The 22,668-nt window shown below is 51.6% G+C and overlaps 2 protein-coding genes and 1 non-coding gene across 8 annotated transcripts in view; 2 read left to right on the forward strand and 1 right to left on the reverse strand.

The window, feature by feature from the left end:
- Nucleotides 1-3,741, forward strand: part of KRI1 (KRI1 homolog) — a 12,678-nt gene extending 8,937 nt beyond the window's left edge. The window contains exons 17-19 of the mRNA XM_032251793.1: nucleotides 1,713-1,777; nucleotides 1,871-1,969; nucleotides 2,776-3,741. Coding sequence (XP_032107684.1) covers nucleotides 1,713-1,777; nucleotides 1,871-1,969; nucleotides 2,776-3,115 — 504 coding nt within the window. The 3' untranslated portion in view covers nucleotides 3,116-3,741. The remainder of the gene's footprint in view (nucleotides 1-1,712; nucleotides 1,778-1,870; nucleotides 1,970-2,775) is intronic.
- ATG4D (autophagy related 4D cysteine peptidase) lies at nucleotides 3,653-11,984 on the reverse strand. 6 transcript variants are annotated; one of them, XM_032251795.1, is made up of 10 exons: nucleotides 11,555-11,975; nucleotides 10,978-11,061; nucleotides 10,714-10,887; nucleotides 8,684-8,960; nucleotides 8,546-8,610; nucleotides 7,235-7,365; nucleotides 5,026-5,104; nucleotides 4,883-4,959; nucleotides 4,679-4,798; nucleotides 3,653-4,146 (listed from the first exon to the last, which is right to left on the reverse strand). In XM_032251795.1, exons 1-10 carry the CDS (start codon nucleotides 11,787-11,789, stop codon nucleotides 3,964-3,966), a joined length of 1,425 nt encoding a protein of 474 aa, XP_032107686.1. In that variant the 5' UTR covers nucleotides 11,790-11,975; the 3' UTR covers nucleotides 3,653-3,963. The 6 variants fall into 6 exon arrangements, with proteins under 6 accessions (XP_032107686.1, XP_032107689.1, XP_032107685.1 ...); XM_032251797.1 differs by having other exon boundaries at nucleotides 3,745-4,146; nucleotides 10,978-11,135; nucleotides 11,555-11,984; XM_032251798.1 differs by lacking the exon at nucleotides 5,026-5,104 and having other exon boundaries at nucleotides 3,654-4,146; nucleotides 11,555-11,980.
- LOC116532936 lies at nucleotides 5,652-5,713 on the forward strand. Its single transcript, XR_004261002.1, has one exon. It is a non-coding gene; the product is annotated as a U7 small nuclear RNA (small nuclear RNA).
- Nucleotides 11,985-22,668: the final 10,684 nt, after the last annotated feature.

Consider the following 22,668-nt stretch of genomic DNA (forward strand, 5'->3'; position numbering starts at 1 on the left):
CGGAGTTTCGCTCTTGTTACCCAGGCTGGAGTGCAATGGCGCGATCTTGGCTCACCACAACCTCCGCCTCCTGGGTTCAGGCAATTCCCCTGCTTCAGCCTCCTGAGTAGCTGGGATTACAGGCACGCACCACCATGCCCAGCTAATTTTTTGTATTTTTAGTAGAGACGGGGTTTCACCATGTTGACCAGGATGGTCTCGATCTCTTGGCCTCGTGATCCACCCACCTCGGCCTCCCAAAGTGCTGGGATTACAGGCTTGAGCCACCGCGCCGGGCCAGGGACAATGTTTTACTATGTTATGCAGGCTGCTCTCAAACTCCCTGGGCTTAAACAGTCTTCCTGTTTTGGCTTCCCAGAGTGCTGGGGTAATGGGTGTGAGAGACATGCACCTAGCCAGTATTACTTTTTGCTTTTTATTTTTTGATTGATTGAGACGGAGTCTTCCTCTGTTGCATAGGCTGGCATGCAGTGGTGTGATCACGGCTCACTGCAAACTCTGCCTACAAGGTTCAAATGACTCTCCTGCCTCAGCCTCTCAAGTAGCTGGGACTACAGGCATGTGCCATCATGCCCAATTTTTATATTTTTAGTAGAGGCAAGGTTTCACTATGTTGGCCAGGCTGATCTGGAATTCCTGGCCTCGTGTGATCTGCCCTCCTCAGCCCCACAAAGTACTGGGATTACAGATGTGAGACAGCGTGCCCAGCCAATATTATGCTTTTAATTCTGTCAATATGTATCAGCAGCAGTCTGGCTGCTAAGACTTGGTAGCAGGACTGGGCACACTGGCTCACACCTGTAATCCCAGTACTCTGGGAGGCTGAGGCAGGAGGATCACTTGAGCTCAGGAGTTCTGAGACTAGCCTGGGCAACATAAGGAGATATAGCTCTAGTTACTTGGGAGGCTGAGGCAGGAGGGTTGCTTGAGTCCAGGAGGTTGAGGCTGCTGTGAGCATGCCACTGCACTCCAGCCTGGGCAAGAGTGAGACCCTGTCTCAAAAAAAGGCTTGATATCCTCTGGAACTAGGGGGCCCAGGTGGGTTCAAGCCCTGGCTTGGCTATTTGCCAGCTGTGATTACCCCATCTGTAAAATGGGACAATAATTGATAACACCCCAACTTCGGTGACTTGGAAGAAACAGGTATAAGATCAAATGTGTGTGGCGCATGGCAGGCTGTGGGCACCTACTCTTCCCCACTTATGGCTGAAGATGCGCGACTGTTTGCATGGTCAGTAAAAATAGCCAGTGTGTACTAAGCCGATACCATCAGCACTCACTCACTTCTCCTTTCTGATGGCCTTCCAGTAGGTTTGGAAACTGAGGCCCAGAGACTGGGAATGAGAGCGTCATGTGTAATTAGGAAGTCTGGTGGTTGGGAGCAACCCCTGCCTGTTTTGAGGCTTTGGGGATAACTGGGAATGGGGACAACTCAAGAGCTCTGGGGCTCAAACTGAAATCAATTCAGCCAGCTTCCTAGCCATATGGCCTAGGGCAAAGATCCATTCTCTGAGCCTCAGTTTCCCCATCTTCTGACCTCTGCAAAAAATATTGGCCTCTGTAGAAATCAGTCTCTGGCCATGATGGCAGCCCTGCTTGGTGGTAGCAAGCAGCATTACCGTTTTGACTAATGAGGTGACTCAGGCTCACAGAAGAGTCGGGCCCCCCATGGGGAATATCACAGCAGGTCCCCACCCTCCCTTCCCATGCAGATCCTCGCTGCTGATGATAAGGAGCTCAACCGGTGGTGCTCTCTGAAGAAGACCTGCATGTACAGGTGACGCAGTGGGGCGGGGCCAAGTGTGCAGGGGCGGGCAGTCCCGGGCACTTCCCAGAGCACCCAACAACAGGCCCCTCTGTCTGCGTGCAGGTCGGAGCAAGAGGAGCTGCGGGACAAGCGGGCATACAGCCAGAAGGCCCAGAACTCATGGAAAAAGCAGCAGATCTTCAAGTCACTCTGCCGGGAAGAGTAAGCAGTGCTGGCTGGGGAAGTGTGGGTCGGGAGCCCGCCAGGCCCAGGCTTGAGTCTTGGCTCTGTCAGCCTCTTGTTGCATGACTTTGGGAATACAGCGCCTCTCCCCACCTCTCCTCCCATCCCCTTCCCTTGAGACCTGGGTTCTAATCCTGGGTGCCATTGCTGTGACCTTGGGCAAATCGCTGCCCCTCTCTGGGTCTGCTTCTCATAAGATGGAGATAGAGACGGTTCTGCCTCATAAGGTTGCTGAGGATGAGGTGAGTTAATTCATGTAAAGTGATGAAGAGGTGGTAAATGCCTGATAGGTCTCAGCTGTTATTATTAGGATTGTTTTCGCCCAGTCTATAAGGGAGGGGTGATAGTTACTTAAAGCTAAAAAGAGGCCCTGTGCGTGCTCCAGCGTCTAATCCCAGCACTTTGGAAGACTCAGGCGAAAAGATCGCTTGAGCCCAGGAGCTGGAGGCTGCCGTGAGCTGTGATCACACCACCGCACTCCAGCCTGGGTGAAAAAGCAAGACCCTGCCTCTAAGCGCAAAAAAAAAAAAAAATGCTAAAATAAGTTAACTGATGTGAATAGCTTAGGGCAGGCCCAGCCTCACAATCTAGTCTTTGGGTTCAGCAGAAAAGCCCCAGACTGGCTTTGGCATGAGACCCAGGTCTGAATCCCAAACAGGCCCTCGGTCACTGTGTGGCCGCTTCACTATGCCCCTCCTTTCCCCACCTGTAAAATGGGGCACGCATGCTCAGGAATGAGCCTGATCTTGACAGGCCTGGGCTGAGCCCTGACTTTTCTCTTTCAGGACAGAGACGCCCGCGGAAGCCACAGGGAAGCCACAGAGAGACGAAGCCGGCCCACAGAAGCAGCTGCCAGCACTTGATGGGGCTGGTGGGAAGCGGCCCCAGCCAGAGAGTCTCCCAGCACAGGAAGAGAAGGCCCCTGTGTTACCTCCAGAGAAGCCTGCCCTGCAGAGGCGGAGGAGGGCCAAGAAGGCACGGCTGCTGCGCCCCACTGTGACGCTTGGTGGATGCGAGTTCAGCCGCCAGAGACTGCAGGCCTTTGGCCTCAACCCCAAACGGCTGCACTTCCGCCAGCTGGGCCGGCAGCGGAGGAAACAGCAGGGGCCCAAGAGCAGCTCCTGAGCCCCAGGGATCAGGCAGGGGTCTCTGGCTCCTCCCCTCCACTCAAGCCCTGGACAGGTCTCACACCCACAAGTACTATCTGCTATAGAGAACCTCACATCTATGGCCAGGCACGCAGCTCACGCCTGTAATCCCAGCACTTTAGAAGGCCAAGGTGAAAGGGTCACTTGAGCCCAGGAATTCGAGACAAGCCTGGGCAACATATCGAGACTCCATCTCTACAACTCTGCAAAATGGTGGCACGTGCCTGTAGTCCTAGCTACTCAGGAGGCTGGGGAAGGAGGATCACTTGAGGCCAGGAGTTTGAGGCTGCAGTGAGCTGTATGATTGCACCATTGCACTCCAGCCTGGGCAACAAAGACAGACCCTGTCTCTTAAAGAAGCACGTGTAGCTGTGGATAAGGAAGTTGTCCCATTTTATGGATGTGGAAACTGAGGCTGACTTAAACTTCTCAAGTGACTTGGAACTCTCTCCTCGAGATACTTCCCAGACCTCACATCCTCTCAGAATGCTGCGCCCAGCCACAGCCATGAGCTAGTCACACAGCTTTATTGGCCCCCAGCAGCCAGTTTCCCTACGGTGGCTTTGGGACAGAGAGGGCCCGGGCGTCCAGTGCAAACTACAGTACTTGAGTCAGGCCCTGAGGGGGTGCCCGGGGTCCTCCCTGCCCTGCCAGGAGGGCCCCACTGGTGGGAGACAGGTGCATGGGCTCTGTCCCTGACTGTTCACAGATGGGCTTGTTTAGGGGGTGAGAACAGGAAGTACCATCGTTGCCGGAGCTCAAGATCCTGACATGACATAAATAAAAAAATAAATAGTGTTGCATCTTTTCCCCCATCCCCTCCCTTTATAAAAACACAAAGTCCTCGGAGCTGGGCCGTTTGGCTCTGAGGAGCCGCCCTGTGCGAGGGAGCCGGAGTGTGGGCTGGGAGAGCTGGGAGCAGAGGTCATCCAGGCTGTGGTCCTGAGCGTGGCCCTCGGCCAGAGTGAACATGGGGTACCGCTCCGTGGCCGAGGAGGAGCTGAGGACCTGGCGGGAGGAGGGGGACGCTCAGCCACAAACAGTGCCAAGTCATATTCCTTAGCCCTGGTTTACTTATTAGCAGGTGCTTCTCAGGACTGCCTCTCCAGGGCAGGCCAGCCAGTCAGCACCTTCCATCCCCTGGCCACAGGTGGCTCAACCAGAAGCATGTGACTCAGCTCAGCCACTCAGCCAAACAACACTGGGATTTTTGCTGCAAAAATGGAATTCCCCTTCCAGTGACTAGAGAGTGGGTGCCTAGAAGGGCTGGTGGCCATCTTTTGCCCTAGTTCTCCACACCTGACCACCTGGATAAGGCATGACACCCTCAACTTGCAGGACAGCAAGTTGACCTGACAGGTGGCCTTGGCCTCCCCTCACATTTTCAGGGGTGGACGTTCTTCACATTTCCCAGATTAGGACACCCAGCCTGGAAGCAGCACCCCAGTTCTACTGGACTCCAGGCCTCTGTTCCTGTTTCACCCCCAGCCCTGCCTGCCCACCCTCCCCTCCCCTCCCCTCCAGCTTTCCTCTTGCTCACCCTGGTCAACTCTGAGCAAAGTGTCTCAAACTCCTTCCTGTCTCCAGCGTAGAAGCCCACAGTACAGCTTGGGTCCATCTTGGCGAAGGCCATCTTGCGGGGCGAGGTGCAGTGGAAGGACTGGGGCAGACAGATGAGGGAGGCTCAGAGGCCCTGGCTGCCCACCCACCATGGTCCCAACCACACGCTGGGGCTCCCACTCACCTCCAGTGGAAAGTTGGCCTGGCTGACGTCCACAGTGGGCTGGCAGTAGTGAGGGTCCAGGTACAGCAGGAAGTCATCTGCAGGGGCGCAGGTGTGAGTGGGGATGGGGTGAGGGTTGGGGATTGAGGAGGGGTCGGGCCTACCTTGGTAGCCAATGAAGTACAGCGAGTGCCGCGGTTTCCCGCCCATGATACCCAGGCACAGCTCACAACGTAGGAGTTCCTGCAGGGAGGAGGGTGCGCAGGTGCTGTGAGGCAGCCACTCAACAAACGCCTCCTCGGTGAGAACCCAGCCCCTGGAGGGCAGCAGTGATCAAAACCACAAAACCCCTGCCCTCAGGAGTTGACATCCTAGTGTGGGAGATGATTATTTTTTTTACAAGGAAGATGATTACATGGTTGTTTTTTTTTCTTTTTTTTTTTTTTCGAGATGGAGTCTCACTCTGTCACACAGGCTGGAGTGCAGTGGCGTGATCACGGCTCATCGCAACCGCAACCTCTGCCTCCCGGGTTCAAGTGATTCTCTTGCCTCAGCCTCCTGAATATCTGGGATTACAAGTGCCCACCACCACGCCTGGCTAAATTTTGTATTTTTAGTAGGGACGAGGTTTCACCATGTTGGTCAGGCTGGTATCAAACTCAGCCTCCCAAAGTGCTGGGATTACAGGCGGAGCTGATTACAGGATTTATCTCATGTGTTAGAGGTGATAACTTTATGGAAAAGAATAAAGGAGAGGGAAAGGAACCTTGTGACTTTAAGTAAGGAGGTCAAACATTACAGCTCCTTTAGAATTTGTCTCATAGGTTTTCTGATTCTCACTGGAAAACCTCCCAATGCAAAAAATGTTTTAAAACAGAGGCCAAACAGTGGCTCATGTCTCTAATCTCAGTACTTTGGGAGGCCAAAGTGGGAGGATCGCTTGAGCCCAGGAGTTCAAGACCAGCCTGGGTAACATAGTGAGACCCTGTCTCTCCAAAAAAAAAAAAAAGCTGTGTGTGGTAGTGAGTGTGCCTGTAGTCCCAGATATTCAGGAGGCTGAGGCGAGAGGATCATTTGAGGCCGGGAGGTTGAGGCTGCAGTGAGCTGAGACCACACCACTGCACTCCAGCCTTAGTAACAGAGTGAGACTCTGAATTGATCAATCATAAATAAATAAGAGAGTCAGGATAGGCCCTATTGAGAGATGATGGAAATAACTGAAGGATTTCTTTTGATGGTTAGTGTTAGTAAAATGACAAATTTTTAAATAAATAGAGCTGACTGTGGTGGTGCCTGCACCTGTAGTCCCAGCTACTCAGGAGCCACACGCATTACCACTGAAGGAGCGCTCCAAGCAGCATTACCGCTGAAGGAGCGCTCCAAGCAGCAGCAGCCGGAAGCACAAAGGCCCTGGGGCAGGAGTGTCCTGAAATCAGGGCGGAGGCCCCTGTGGCTGCAGCAAGTGTGTGGGAGGAGGATATGAGGTCAAGGCGGGAGATGACCTCCAGAAGGTGATTGGGACAAACAGTGTGGGGCTCTGTGGGCCCTGGGGACACTTTGGCTTTTATTCTGATGCAAATACATAGGGGCCTTTCCAGCCTCAGGGCCTCTGTCTTGCTGTTCCTTTTGCCTGGAGCACTCCTCCTCTGGCTCCTCATTTGCCTGGTGGCTGCAGAGGGCCTTTTCTAGGCTCTCCTGCTACCCTCATCATTTGGGAGGCCCAGGCAGGCGGATCACCTGAGGTCAGGAGTTCAAGACCAGCCTGACCAACATGGAGAAACCTGATCTCTACTAAAAATACAAAATTAGCCAGGCATGGTGGCGCATGCCTATAATCCCAACTGCTTAGGAGGCTGAGGCAGGAGAAGCACTTGAACCCAGGAGGCAGAGGTTGCAGTGAGCTGAGATCATGATACTGCACTCCAGCCTGGGCAACAAGAGTGAAACTCTGTCTCCAAAAAAAAAACAAAAAAAAAAGGGGGCGGGGGCTGGTAGCTCACGCCTGTAATCCCAGCTTGGGAGGCTGAGGCAAGTGGATCACCTGCAGTCAGAAGTTCGAGACCAGCCTGGCCAACATGACGAAACCCGTCTCTATGTAAAATACAAAAATTAGCTGGGCATGGTAGCAGAAATTAGCTGGGCATGGTAGTCCCAGCTACTTGGGAGGCTGAGGCAGGAGAATCGCTTGAATCTGGGAGGCAGAGGTTGCAATAAGCTGAGATTGCGCCACTGCACTCAAGCCTGGGCAACAAGAGTGAAACTCCGTCTCAAAAAAAAAGAAGGGATGAGGGACACAAACAGCAGCCCTAACCCAAGCTAAACAAGTCTGGAGGGCTCCCAGGTGGAGGCGTCCTGGAACTTGGCTGAACCTACCTTCACGCAGGGCACATACACGGGGTTGAGAGTCTCGCCACCCAGTCGCACGGGCACCAGGATGACCACAGACTTCCACTCGGCTGTGGGGTCTGGCCTGGCCACCAGGCGTGCCACATCTGCCTTGTACACTGGAGGGACAAGACAGCGGCAGGTCACCTTCTTGGCAACCCTTCAAGCCCCAGAGTGTAGGCCTCTAACCCCAGGAGCCCAACCTCAACCTTGCAATTTCTCAGTGGGCAGCACGTCACCAGCCAAAAACATTGTTCTAGTGTCCTTCAGACACCCCCAGAAAATCCCAGGACCTCCAGGCAGGTGTGGACATCCCCATTTTACAGAGTGGGCAACTGAGGCCCTGAGATGTAGACCAAAAGTATACACAGCCGGGAGAGGTGGAGACTGTTCTCTCAGGCTCCTCCCCAGCCCCAGGCCTGAGGGGTCCTCAGTGACTCCATGCCTTGGTTTGCCAATACAGAAACAGAAGCACTGGGCGCTCGGCCCTTGAACCAAACACCCCGGGTGTGTCCCTCCTCCTCCAGTCCCATTTACTTGGCCCCATTCTCCTCCCGCTACCTTGCAGCTACATAAGCCCATTTCGTATTCCTAGAGAAGTAGACCTGTTTTGGAGATGTGATTCTCTGAAAATCAAATCTTGTCCCAAACACCTACAATTTTGCATAAAAAATTTACAGGGGTTGGGCACAGTGGCTCATGCCTGTAATCACAGCACTTTGGGAGGCTGAGACACAAGAATCACCTGAACCTGGGGGCAGACGTTGCAATAAGCCGAGATCATGCCACTGCACTCCAGTCTGAGTGACAGTGACCTGACCTCAGGTGATCCACCTGCCTCGGCCTCCCAAAGTACTGGAATTACAGGCATGAGCCACCGCACCTGGCCTCTTTTTTATTTTATTTTTTTAAGATAGGATCCTACTCTGTCACCCAGGCTGCTGTACAGTGGCAAAATCACAGCTCACTGTAACCTCGAACTCCCAGGCTTCATCAAGCAATCCTCCCACCTCAGCCTCCTGAGTAGCTGGGACTATACAGTATGTGCCACCACACCTGGCCTCTATTCTATCACTCAAGGTGTGGTGGCACTATCACCCTGATGTTTCTTCTCCCAGTTCCAGAGGGAGAGAAGGAGAAGAGGGACTGTTTCCCACTACACAGGACTTGCACCCTTCCCCAGTGTCCCTCTGCCCCAGAATTTGTTCTAGCCTCTGAGGAAGGTGCATTCTAAGAGGCAGGTGAGGCAGAGTCTGGCTCAGGGTGGGACCCCCATGATCTCGGCTCCCAGCCCCTTACCTGTGCAGTCCTGAGAAACATACACCACCAGGCGGGTGACCTCGGAGGAGCTCTCCACGGCTTTCCTGGGGACAGGAGGGAAGGCCTTAGTGCCTGTGGGTACCCAGCAGCTCCCGTGATCCCTGCAGCGGCCCTTACCTGAGGATGTGTGCCACCAGCGATGGCCCATACCAGTCACCTGCCTTCTTGCCTGAACTCTGCCCCAGCTCCACCAGCCGGTGTAGGCCAAATGGGGCCTGGGGGTGGTCGGCGAACCAGGACACAATCTGCCGGTGCCGGCGTTCCTGCTCCAGCTCAGGGGCACCCTGGGCCCAGCATGGGGGCATCCAGCGGGTAGGGCCATGGTACTGGCTGGGAGAGGCTGGCCCTGACAGTTGAGGGGGGCCCAGGCCTGTGCCCTCGGCCCATGTCCAGTCTGGTGGAATGGAGCACACAGTCAAACAGTGCTAGTGTGTGGGGGGCAGAGGTCCCATCTACACATGTACCACATACAATGCTAATGCCCCTGAACCTGGTGATTCAACAGAATTTGCATACTCCTGAAACTTATCCTTATTTATTTATTTACTTTTTGTTACTTAAAGACAGGATCTCCACTGGACGTGGTGGCTCAAGCCTATAATCCCAGCACTTTGGGAGGCTTAGGCAGGGGAGTGGGGGTGGGGATCATGAAGTCAGGAGATTGAGACCGCCTGGCCAATGTGGTGAAACCCCATCTCTAATAAAACAAAAATACAAAAGCAGACAGGCATAGTGGCAGGCACCTGAAATCTTAGCTACTCAGGAGGCTGAGGCAAGAAAATTGCTTGAACCAGGAGCAGGGGTTGCAGTGAACCGAGAATGCTCTACTGCACTTCAGCCTGGACAATGGAGCAAGACTTGGTCTCAAAAACAATAATAATAATAAATACATAAATAAAGACAAGATGTCACTGTCAGCCAGACTGGAATGCAGTGGCATGATCACGCCTCACCACAGCCTCTAAATCCTGGGCTTAACAGATTCTCCTGCCTCAGCCTCTTGAGTAGTTGGAATCACAGGCACATGCCACCACACTCGGCTAATTTTTAAAAATTTCTTTGTAGAGACAGGAGTCTCATCGTGTTGCCCAGGCTGGTGCCAAATGCCTAAGTTCAAAACATCCTCCTGCCTCAGCCTCCCAATGTGCTGGGGTTATAGGTGTGAGCCACCACACTTGACCTGTGGATGTTGCTGGAGTCTCATTCTGTCACCCAGATTGGAGTGCAGTGGCAGGATCATAGTTCACTGTAGGCTTGAACATCTGGGCACAAGTGATTCTCCCTCCTCAGCCTCCAAGGTAGCTGGGATTACAAGCATGTACCACAGGGCCCAGCCAAAACTCTTTTTAATTAATTAATTAATTTACTTATTAATTTATTTAGAGACAGACTCTCGCTTAGTCGCCAGGTGCCAGGCTGGAGTGCAGTGGCGCAATCTCGGCTCACTGCAACCTCTGCCTCCCGGGTTCAAGCAATTTTCCTGCCTCAGCCTCCCGAGTAGCTAGGACTACAGGTGCACGCTACCATGCCCAGCTAATTTTTGTAATTTTTTTAGTAGAGATGGGGTTTCACCATGTTGACCAGGATTGTCTTGATCTCTTGACCTCGTGATCCACTCACCTCAGCCTCCCAAAGTGCTGGGATTACAGGCGTGAGCCATGGCACCCAACCTATTTTTTTATTTTTAATTTCTGGACACAAAGTCTTACTCTGTTGCCCAGGCTGGAGTACAGTAGTGTGATCTCAGCTCACTGCAACCTCCAACTCCTGGGTTCAAGCGATTCTCCTGCCTCAGCCTCCAGAGTAGCTGTGTTACAGGCATGTACCACCACACCCAGCTAATTTTTGTATTTTTAGTACAGATGGGGTTTCATCATATTGGCCAGGCTGGTCTTGAACTCCTGACCCCAAGGGATCCACCTGCCTAGGCCTCCCAAAGTGCTACGATAACAGGCATGAGCCACCACACCCAGCCCTGGCTGAAACTCTTACAAACAACTCTCATCTCTCCAAAATTTACTTGACACACAATTCCAACGTGACTTTGAATTCTTAGTAGTTTGCAAGTAATTCTAATACTGCTGATACGGCGATTGACCCTGTACTCCTAGTCCACCCCTTCCCCCACTCCCATCCCCGGGGCTCACCTCTAGGCAGGAAATGCAGCAGTAGGCCCTGTGCCAGCATCATCTGGCCGCTGCGTAACATGCACCCCCAGCCACAGTCCGAGGTCAGGCAGCCCCCAGGAAGGGGCGGGAAGTCCCGGCGGTATGTGAGCCACAGGCGGGACACAAAGTCACGCTGGAAACGCTGGATATCACCTACAAGAGTGGGTCTGTCAGCTGCCACCAGTGACACTGGGGCAGGCATAGAGAGGTCTCCCCCAACCCTGGTCCCAACCACCAGCTCACCCTCGCCCTCGAAACGGTAGCGGCGGCCACAGAGGTGGATGCTGGAGATCTTGCTAAAGCTGGTCCGGCTTTTAACTGCCCAACCTGGGGAGACGTGGGGGCAGCGCCCAGCGAGATGAAGCACTCGCATGACAGCAACAGCTATTCCATTCCCCCATCTGTGAAATGGGCACGATCCTAGTTCCTATCTCCGAGGTGGCTCTGGGGACTTCGTGCAATAGCCCTCTCAGTCGGAGGTGGGGCCCCCGGTGACAGCTACAGGAGTGTCCACCATCAATTCAGGTTGAAGGAAGGCAGCTCTGATTATTGTACCCATTTTACAGAGAGGAGTAAAAACAGAGGCGCCAGGAAGCAAAGGATTTTGCCCAAGGTCAGACAGGGGAATGGGCGGAGCTTGAAAACACTGCCTATGGGACCTGCCACAGGTCCACCCCGGGCCGGGCAGGGCGGGGGACCCACAGGTGACTCAGGACGGGAACAAGGTCTGACAGGGCCGGGGTCAGGGCCTGGCAGAGCCGAGGTCTGGTTTTCCTCGACGGCCCCCCACACTCCCAAGATCTCCAAGCCCCCTCCTCACCATACTTCACGTTGTTCCAGGCTGTCAGGAACTTGGCTTTGAACTTGTCCACTTCGTCCGGCTCACTCGAGCCAGCCCCGGGAGAGCCAAGAGCTGGGCCGCTGGCTCCGGAGGGCCCCAGGCCGTTGGGGTCTGGGCCTCGGGAACCCCGCGGCCTGCGGGCCTCCGGCCGGCGGCGCGCGTCCTCCGGGCTGCTGCTCCGGTACTGCGCGGCGGCCGGCGACACCGAGTTCATGGACGCGCCGGGAGGGCAGACCGAGGGCCCAGGTGGGGAGCTGCGGACGCTGCCCCGCCAGGTGCCCCGCGGCCGGTTCACGGGGCCCGGGGAAGGCGCTACTCGGCCCCCGTCCCCAAGTTCCCGGGCCCGGCAGCAGCTGCCACTGCAGCTGCCGTAGCCAACGCCATCTTAGCGGCCCAGGACCCCGGATGACGGTGGGCGTGGCCAGGCCCGATGTCCCGCCCCGCCCCGCCCTCTCCCCGCCCCTCCCCGCCCTCTCCCCGCCCCAGACGCGTTTCTAGCCCGGATCCTAGGTCACCAGGAGGGGACCTCAAACCCGGACACCTCCCCGCGGCCTCCCCATGCCCTCCTTATCACACTGCCAGGCGCGTGACAGCCCCTGCAGGTCCTTATCGGAGGCCGCAGAGACGGGGAACACCCTCCCCTGGCCCCGCCCCTAGTCCTGCCCGCCAGGGCCCAGGATTGACCTCCTGGCAGGCGCCCAGGTGTGACTGACTGCGCACCTGCCACGCCCGCCCCGCCACCCTAGCGCACGTGCGCGGGCTGCGGACCCAGAACCGGCCCTCACCTGGGACCAGATAGACCAGTGTGACCTCCGGGGCAAGCCACGCCTCTCTATGCCTCAGTTTCCTCATGTGCAAAATAGGTCTGGAATACACGCAACAACATAGAGGAATCATGTGAATTATGCTCAGGGAAAAAAATCCAGACTTCCCGCCTCCAAAAAGAAAAACCATGTATACCCTATGGTCCCATTTATAAAAAAAACTCCAAATATGCAACCTTTTCTATAGTAACCTAAACCAGACCAGTGGTTGGTTGCTGGGTGGTGAGAGTGGGCAAGCACGGGAGGGAGGGATGACTAAAGTGCGCCAGGAAAGTTTTTTTCAGTGTCTGTTTTGTTTTTTCAGGATCTGGCTCTGTTGTCAGACTTCAGTGCAGTGATACTGTATAGCTCACTGCAGCCTCCAACTCCGATCATCCAGCCTCAGCCTCCAGAGTAACTGGGATCACACACGGGAGCCACCACGCCTGGTTAAATAAAAAAAATTTTTTTGTTGATACGGAGTCTTGCTGTGTTGTCCAATCTGGTCTCAAACTCCTGGCTTCATGAGTTCCTCCCGCCTCAGCCTCTCAAAATGCTGGGATTACAGGCATGAGCCACCACCTCAGGCAGAAGGAAATTTTTTGGAGCTGTGGATAAATTCTGTACCTTGACTGTAATAGTGGCTTCATAGGTGTGAAAACTCGTCAGACTGTATGCTTAAAATGTGCATTTTTTATGTCTATACCTCAATAAGGCTGTAAAAAAAAAACAAAAACCCTTTATTTTAAAAATTAGTCAATTAACTTTTTATAGAGACAGGGTCTCTCTATGTTGCCCAGGCTGGCCTGAAACTCCTTAGCTCAAGTGATCCTCCTGCCTCAGCCTCCCAAGTACCTGAGCCTACAGGAAAATATTTTATTTGATTTTTACTTTTTTATTTTTTTTCCTCGAAACTTACAAGGCCCAAACAGATTTTTATTGTTGTTGAGATAGGGTCTTGCTCTGTCAATCCCAGCCGCCCGAGTAGCTGGGATTACAGGTGCCTGCCACCATGTCCAGCTAATCTTTGTATTTTTTTTTTTTCCCAAGATGGAGTCTCGGTCTGTCACCTAGGCTGGAGTGTAGTGGCTCGATCTCAGCTCACTGCAACCTCCACCTCCCGGTTGAAGCAATTCTCCTGCCTCAGTCCCCCTAGTAGCTGGGATTGCAGGCACCAACCGCCACGCTGGTGCTAATTTTTGTATCTTTAGTAGAGCCTAATCACGGCTCACTGCAGTCTCAACTGCCCAGGCTTAAGCAAGTCTCCTGCCCCAGCCACCTGAGTTGCCAGGAATACTGGCATGTGCTACCACACCTGGCTAATTTTTTTTTTTTTTTTGAGATGGAGTTTTGCTCTTGTTGCCCAGGCTGGAGTGAAATGGCATGATCTTGGCTCACCGAAACCTCCGCCTCCCGGGTTCAAGCAATTCTCCTACCTCAGCCTCCCAAGTAGCTGGGGTTACAGGCACGTACCATCATGCTTGGCTAATTTTTTGTATTTTTAGTAGAGATGGGATTTCACCATGTTAGTCAGGATGGTCTTGCTCTCCTGATCTCATAATCAGCCTGCCTCAGCCTCCCAAAGTGCTGGGATTATAGGCATGAGCCACCGCGCTGGGCCTACACACCTGGCTAATTTTAAACATTTTTCTTTAGAGACGGGGTCTCCCTGTGTTGCTCAGGCTGGTCTTGAACTCCTGGGCTGAAGCTATCCTCCTCGGCTTCCCAAAGTGCTGGGATTACTGATATGAGCCACTGTACCGAGCCAGGGACAATTTATTTATTTTGAGATGGAGTTTCAATCTTGTTGCCCAATGCAGTAGCCCAATCTGAGCTCACTGCAACCACCACCTCTCGGGTTCAAGCTATTTTCCTGCCTCAGTCTCCTGAGTAGCTGGGATTACTGGTGCACACCACCATGCCCAGCTAATTTTTGTATTTTTAGTAGAGACAGGGTTCCACCGTGTCGGCCAGGCTGGTCTCAAATTCCTGACCTCAGGTGATCTGCCCGTCTTGGCCTTCCAAAATGCTGGGATTACAGGCATGAACCACCTCACCCAGCCAGGAAAAATGTTTAAATATATCTGACTCATAAAGATGTATGGGAGTGAGCTGAACTTAATGTAAAGTGCTTAGAGTGGTGTTTCAGGGACAGCTGGGGCTCAGTGAGAGGCAATTACATGACGACATTGCAGTGACCCTGTGAGCCATGGAGAGGGTGGCCTCTAGTGGCCAGCCCTGGGGCTCTATTCAGCTCTCTGGAGGAAGTAAGAGAAAGATTTGAATGAGGGTGTGGTCCAAGAAGGAGAAAGCACAAAAGGGGCAGTCACCTCCCTGACTTTCCGTTTTTCCCCTCTCCTTTCAGTCCCCTTAAAGCACAATTGACCCTTTTCTCTCTCTCTCTCTCTCTCTCTTTTTTTTTTTTTTTTGAGACAGAGTCTTGCTGTGTCACCCAGGCTGGAGTGCATTGGCAAAATCTAGGCTCACTGCAACCTCCACCTCCCAGATTCAAGCCATTCTCCTGCCTCAGCCTCCTGAGAAGCTGGGATTACAGACATGCATCACTACACCTGGCTAATTTTTGTATTTTTAGTAGAGACAGGGGTATCGCCATGCTGGTCAGGCTGGTCTCAAACTGCTGACCTTGTGATTCCCCTGCCTTGGCCTCTCAAAATGTTGGGATTACAGGTGTAAGCCACTGCGCTCAGCCGACCCCTTTCTCTTTCATTAATTTATTAATTTATTGATTCATTGATAGCATTCTTTTTTTTGAGATGGAGTCTCACTTTGTCACCAGGCTGGAGTGCAGTGGCGCGATCTCGGCTCACTGTAACCTCTGCCTCCCAGGTTCAAGCAATTCTCCTGCCTCAGCATCCCAAGTAGCTAGGACTACAGGTGCATGTCACCACACCCAGCTAATTTTTGTGTTTTTAGTAGAGATGGGGTTTCACCATCTTGGCCAGGATGGTCTCGATCTCTTGACCTCGTGATCCCCAAGCCTCAGCCTCCCAAAGTGCTGGGATTGGCATGATTTTTTTTTTTTTTTGAGATAAAATCTCACTCTGTAGCCGTTGCTGGAGTTCAGTGGTGCAATCTTGGCTCACTGCAACATCCACCTCCCGGGTTCAAGTGATTCTCCTGCCTCAGCCCCCTGAGGAGCTGGGACTACAGGCTTCTGCCACCATGCCCAGCTAATTTTGTGGTTTTAGTAGAGATGGAGTTTCGCCATGTTGGCAAGGCTGGTCTGGAACTCCTGGCCTTAGGTGATCCACCTTCCTTGGCCTTCCAACATGCTGGGATTTCAGGCGTGAGCCACCATACCTAGCCAATTTATTTTTATTTTATTTATTTATTTATTTATTTATTTTTAGACAAAGTTTCACTCTTGTCGCCCAGGCTGGAGTGCTCACTGCAACCTCCAGCTTCTGGATTAGAGTAATTCTCCTATCTCAGCCTCCCGAGTAGCTGGGATTACAGGTGCCCGCCACCATGCCCGGCTAATTTTTGTATTTTTATTAGAGATATACTCCTAGAGACATCCAGTGATTCTCCTGCCTTGCCCTCCTGAGAAGCTGGGACTACAGGTGCATGCTACCAAGCCCAGTTAATTTTTTTGTATTTTAGTAGTGATGGGGTTTCATCATTTGTCCAGGATGGTCTCAATCTCCTGACCTCGTGATCTGCCCACCTTGGCCTTCCAGAGTGCTGGGATTATAGGCGTGAGCCACCATGCCCGGCCGTGTATATAGTGTATATACGTAGAGATGGAGTTTCACTTTGTTGCCCAGGCTGGAGTGCAGTGGTGCAATCTCAGCTCAGTGCAACATCTGCCTCCCAGGTTCAAGTGATTCTCCTGACTCAGCCTCTGGAGTAGCTGGGATTACAGGTGTAAACCACCACATTTGGCTAATTTTGGTATGTTTAGTAGAAAAGGGTTTTTGCCATGTTGGCCAGGCTGGTTTCGAACTCCTGACCTCAGGTGATCTGCCTTCCTCAGCTTCCCAATGTGCCGGGATTACAGGTGTGAGCCACTGCATCCAGCCAAGTGTGCCCTTTCTCAAACTCAACAATCCGGTGCCACCTCAGAGTCTTTGCACTTGCTGTTCCCTCTGCCTGGACCGAGTTTCTCACCATGGCTCCCCCTCACCTCCTTTGGGTCTTTTCGTTTGTTTGTTGTTTTTTTTTTTTTGGCAGGGTCTCATTTTGTTGCCCAGGCTGGGGTGCAGTAGCGTGATCATAGCTCACTGCAACGACGACCTCCTGGCCACCAGTGATCCTCCTGCCTCTCGAGTAGCTAGGATTACAAGCAAGTGTCACCACATCCAGCTGATTTTTTATTTATTTATTTTTATTTATTTATTTATTTTTGGGACGGAGTTTCACTCGTATTACCCAGGCTGGAGTGCAATGGCGCGATCTCGGCTCACCGCAACCTCCGCCTCCTGGGTTCAGGCAATTCTCCTGCCTCAGCCTCCTGAGTAGCCGGGATTACAGGCATGCGCCACCATGCCCAGCTAATTTTTTGTATTTTTAGTAGAGACGGGGTTTCACCATGTTGACCAGGATGGTCTCGATCTCTTGACCTCGTGATCCACCCGCCTCGGCCTCCCAAAGTGCTGGGATTATAGGCTTGAGCCACCGTGCCCGGCCTTATTTTTTTATTTTTTTAAAGACAGGGTTTCGCCATGTTGGTCAGGCTGGTCTTGAACTCCCGACCTCAGGTGATCCACCCGCCTTGGCCTCCAAAGTGCTTGGATTACTGGTGTGAGCCACCACGCCCGGCCCTAATTTTTGTATTTTTAGTAGAGACAGGGTTTCACCATGTTGGCCAGGCCAGTCTTGAACTCCTGACCTCAGGTGACCCACCCCCCTTGGCCTCCCAAAGTGCTGGCATGCAATGTCCTTCCAGGTTCAAGTGATCCTCTTGCCTCAGCCTCTGGAGTAGCTGGGATTACAGGTTTGAGCCACTACATCTGGCTAATTTTTGTATTTTTAGTAGAGACAGGGTTTCACCATGTTGGCCAGGCTGGTCTCTAACTCCTGCTTTCAGGTGATCTGCCTGCCTCGGCCTCCCAATGTGCTGGGATTGCAGGTGTGAGCCACTGCTCCTAGCCATGGCATTGACGACTTTGAGCTCAGTGTATGGGCCGGGGGTCTTCAGCTGCCGCACTCAGTCTGCTGAGACTGACCCAGGTCTCTCAACAATTTATTCCCTTCCTCGTCTGTCTTCCTCCTCCAACTCCTGCAAGGTCCATCCCCTTAAATAAACCAGTCACCAGGCACCTGCACCCCGGGAACCCCCTGACTGGGCTGTCCCAGGCTCTCCAAGATCAAACTCGTGGCCACACCTTGAATACCAAATAACTGTGACTGTCACAGGTCAGCTTGTATTGCAGGTTGAATTCAAAGATTCGTGTAGAAGTCTTAATCCCTTCCTACCTGTGGGTGTGCCCTTATTTGGAAACAGGGTTTTGGAGATTGACTGATGGATTTTTAGAGACTGGATCTCACTCTGTGGCCCAGGAGTGACTGGGGCAATCACAGCTCATTGCAGTCTCCAACTGCCAGGATCAAGCTATCCTCCTGCCTCAGCCTCCCAAAGAGCTGGGTGACAGGTGCACACCACCATGCCCAGCTAATTAAAATTTTTTTTTGTCAAATGAGCCACGGTGGCTCATGCCTGTACTCCCAGTACTTTGGAAGGCCAAAGTAGGCAGATCACTTGAGGCCAGGGTTTCAAGACCAGCCTGGCCAACATGACAAAACCCTGTCTCTACTAAAAATATAAAAAAATTAGCCTGGCATGGTGGTGTACACCTGTGGTCCCAGCTACTCAGAAGGTTGAGGCAGGCAGGAGAATCGCTTGAACTCTGCAGGCGGAGATTGCAGTGAGCTGAGATCACCCTATTACACTCCAGCCTGGTGACAGAGCAAGACTCTGTCTCAAAACCAGAAAACAAAAAACAAAACACAGCAAGTTAGGAAGGACCCAAGTACAAATTCCCCCCTAGAGCCTTCAGACAGGGCAAAGCTCTGCCACCACCTTGACTGCGGACTTCTAGCTTCCCAAGCTGTGAGAGAATACACGTCTGTTTTAAGCACCCAGTTTGTGCTAATGAATTTCTGCAACCTGGGAAATGAATGCCGTCAGTTTCTCCCTCTTCTCCAGCAGGCCTTGGCTTGCCCACCCACAACTCAGAGGCCTGTCCTCACCTACAGCTTGAGCAAGTCCCCCTGTGTGTGTTCTCAGCTCCACTTGATCACACATGTCGTCATTCCTAATCAGCTGTGTCATTGCCTGTGAATTCCTAAATCGGCCAAAAGAACAAAACTCTTGGCCAGGGGGCTGACACCTATAATCCCAGGACTTTGGAAGGCTGGGGCAGGAGGATCACTTGAGCCAAGAAGTTTGAGACCAGCGTGGCCGATACAGTGAGACTATGGTCTCCACAAAAAAAAAAAAAAAAAAAAAAAAAAAAAAAATCTGGGCAGGGTAGCACTCATCTGTAGTCCTAGCTACTCAGGAGACTGAGGTGGGAGGATTGATTGAGCCCAGGGGGCGGAGGCTGCAGTGAGCTGTGAGTGCACCACTGCACTCCAGCCTGGGTGACAGATAGAGATCCTGTCCAAAAAAAAAAAGAATATTCAGCCCGGAACAGTGGCACATGCCTGTAATCCCAGCACTTTGGGAGGCCAAGTTGGTGGATCACCTGAGGTCATGAGTTCGAGACCAGCCTGACCAACATGGACAAACCCTGTCTCTACCAAAAATGCAAAATTAGCCAGGCATAGTGGCATGAGCTTGTAATCCCAGCTACTCCGGAGGCCCAGGCAGGAGAATCACCTGAACCCAGGAGGCAGAGGTTGCGGTGAGCCGAGATTTCACCATCGCTCTCCAGGCTGAGCAATAAGAGTGAAACAGCATCCAAAAAAAATAATAATAATAATACCCATGTGGCCAGGCACAGTGGCTCATGCCTGTAATCCCAGCACTTTGGGATGCTGAGGCAGGAAGATTGCTTGAGTCCAGGAGTTTGAGTTTGAGACCAACTTTGGCAACATGGGGAGACTCTGTCTCTACAAAAATAAAAAATAGCTGGGTTTGGTGGCACATGTCTGTAGTCTTAGTTACTTGTGAGGCTGAGGTGGGAGGATCGCTTGAGCCCAGGAGCCGGTGGTTGTGATGAGCCAAGATCATGCCACTAACTACAGCCTGGGTGACACAGCCAGACCTTGTCTCTATTAAAAAAAAAAAAAAAAAAAAAAAAAGGCTGGGCACGGTAGCTCACACCTGTAATCCCAGCGCTTTCGGAGGCTGTGGTGGGAGGATTACTTGAAGGCAGGAGTTGAAGACCAGCCTGGGCAGCATAGTGAAACTCTCTCTCCACAAAAAGGAAAAAAAAATTGTACTTGATGGTTCTTTGGAAACAAAGAAACAAACAAAACAACAACAAAACCCACAAAAAAAAAACAAAGAATCTGAACATCATTATTCATCAGGGAAATTCAAAATAACGTGAAAATCAGATACCACCCAAAATCCTTTAGAACCTCTAAAATGAAAAACACTGACCTTAACAAGTGTTGGAGAAAATGTACAGGAACTAGACTATTTTATTTTATTATTTTATTTATTGATTTTGAGACAGAGTCCCACTCTGCCACCCAGGCTGGAGTACAGTGGTATAATCTCGGCTCACTGCAATCTCCACCTCCCCAGTTCAAGTGATTCTCCCAATTCTTCTGCCTCAGCCTCCTCCAGTAGCTGGGATTACAGACATACACCACCATACTCAGCTAATTTATTTTATTTTTGTTATCGCCTCACTCTGTCACCCAGGCTGGAGTGCAATGGTGCTATCACAGCTCATTGCAGCCTCAAACTCCTAGACTCAAGCGATCCTCCCTCCTCAGCCTCCCAAGCAGTGTATGAGATTAAAGGCACATACCCCCACATTCTGATACAGAATTTTTTTTTTTTTTTGAGACAGAGTCTCGCTCTGTCACCCAGGCTGGAGTGCAATGGCCCACTCTGGGCTCACCGAAACCTCTGCCTCCCGGGTTCAAATGATTCTCCTGCCTCAGCCTCCTGAGTAGCTGGGACTACAGGCGTGCAGCACCATACCCAGCTAATTTTTGTATCTTTAGTAGAGACGAGGTTTCACCATGTTGCTCAGGCTGGTCTCGAACTCCTGAGCTGGTGATCCACAAGCCTCAGCCTCCCGAAGTGCTGGGATTACAGGCATGAGCCACCGTGCCCGGCCAGAATATTTTTTAAGTATGTACAGCTTATTACATGTCCAGTATTCCTTAATAGAGTTGAGAAAACAAATCATATGGTGGCATTAGGGCAGTGACTCACAGCTGCCCTTGAGCAGAACCCAGTAAGGTAACATTTCCTCCTACGGACTGCGTTGTGGCGTCTGTGCAGGAATTTTGTCCTGAGCCTCTCAACAATTCAAAAAATGTTTCCGTGCATCTCCACCCAGTTCCCATGCCTCTTAGTGAAATAAATCATGCGGGAAATCCCTCCCAGGCAGAGTGGTTGCTGGAATAAATTACAGTCTTGAAGAAAACATAACTATGTGGATAGGCACTTTCTCACGATAGATCATGTTCCTTGTCAAACTTCCCCTGTTTCTTGGGGCCATCCGGTCCTGTCTCTCGTGCATCCATTACCCCATGGGCTACATGAATGATGTTCTAGAAATGAGTTCTGTTAATTGCTGCTTTTTTTTTCTTTTTTGTTCTTTTTTTGAGATGGAGTCTCACTCTGTTGCCCAGGCTGGAGTGCAGTGGCAGGATCTCGGTTCACTGCAACCTCCACCTCCAGGGCTCAAGAGATTCTCCTGCCTCAGCCTCCTGAGTAGCTGGGATTACAGGCTTACATCACCACCCCTGCACTGATTTTTGTACTATTAGAAGAGATAGAATTTCACCATGTTGGCCAGGCTGGTCTTGAACTCCTGAACTCAGATGATTGGCCCGCCTTGGCCTCTCAAAGTGCTGGGATTACAGGCATGAGCCACTGTGCCTGGCCTTGCTGCCTCTTTGGCTGAAAGGATTCAAAACTGTTTCATTCAACAAATGTATCCTGAATACCTACTATGGACCAGACACGATTTTGAGTCCGGGCTGCAGCAAATCCACACTGTTGTCTCCCCTGTGGGTTTTGGAGATGGGGTGGAGCAGACAGATGAGGAATTTATTACACAAATAATTACACAGTTCTGATTGCAGTAATGATCAAGTAGGAATATACAAGCTTACAATAGGGGGAAGAAACTGAATCTGGGGCTGTGATCCAGGAGGACTTCTCTGAGGAAGCCACATTTAGGTTGGGTTCTGTATGAGTCAGAATAGTCCAAGATTTGCTGCAGTAACAAATAAGCCCAAAGCTTAGTGATTTAACACAATCAAAGTTGATTTCTCCCTTGGGCTATGTATCCTATATGGGCTGGCAGGGGCTCGGCTCCACGCAGTCATTCAGGAGCCCAGACTGACAAGTCTCCCATAATCTTGTGACTGCACTATCTGAAACTCACCACTTCAGTTATCACAGAAGAGCAAGAGGGAGACAGGAGAGGCATATATGAGTTTTTGGATGCCTCTGTTCAGAAGTGACTGACATCCAGAATAATGTATGTCACCTCTACTCCCACTTCAATGGCCAGAATTAGTCAAGAGAGCCAGCTGTCTGGAAAGCAGAGTTTTTCATTCGATGGATTGTTATCTACAGTAAAAATATTTATCATGGAATCTAATGGATGAGTAGGCAGGAGAATCACTTGAACCGGCGAGGCGGAGTTCGCAGTGAGCCAAAATCAAGCTACTGTACTCCAATCTGGCGACAGAGCAAGACTCCATCTCAAAAAATAAAAAAGGCCCTTTCCTTCTCACTTGATTTTGTGGGTGAGAATGTAACATGGTGTAGAAAGTTCAGCACATTGCCCAGCCTTGAAACAACCACTTGATAAATGTCAAATATTTTTTAACAGCTTTATTGAGGTATAATTCAGATACCATCAAATTCACACATTCAAAGTATACAACTCTGGTTTTTAGTGTATTTTACAGAGTGGTGCAACCATTACCACATTCTAATTTTATTTTATTTTTTTTGAGATGGAGTCTCACTCTGCAGCCAGGCTTGAGTGCAGTGGCACCATCTCGGTTCACTGCAACCTGCAACTCCCTGGTTCAAACGATTTTCCTGCCTCAGCCTCCGGAGTAGCTGGGATTACAGGCACATGTCACCATGCCCAACAAATTTTTGCATTTTTAGTAGAG

This window comes from Sapajus apella, unplaced genomic scaffold (genome assembly GCF_009761245.1).
Source record: "Sapajus apella isolate SASKATOON/1434 unplaced genomic scaffold, GSC_monkey_1.0 scaffold77, whole genome shotgun sequence".
Lineage (NCBI taxonomy): Eukaryota > Metazoa > Chordata > Mammalia > Primates > Cebidae > Sapajus > Sapajus apella.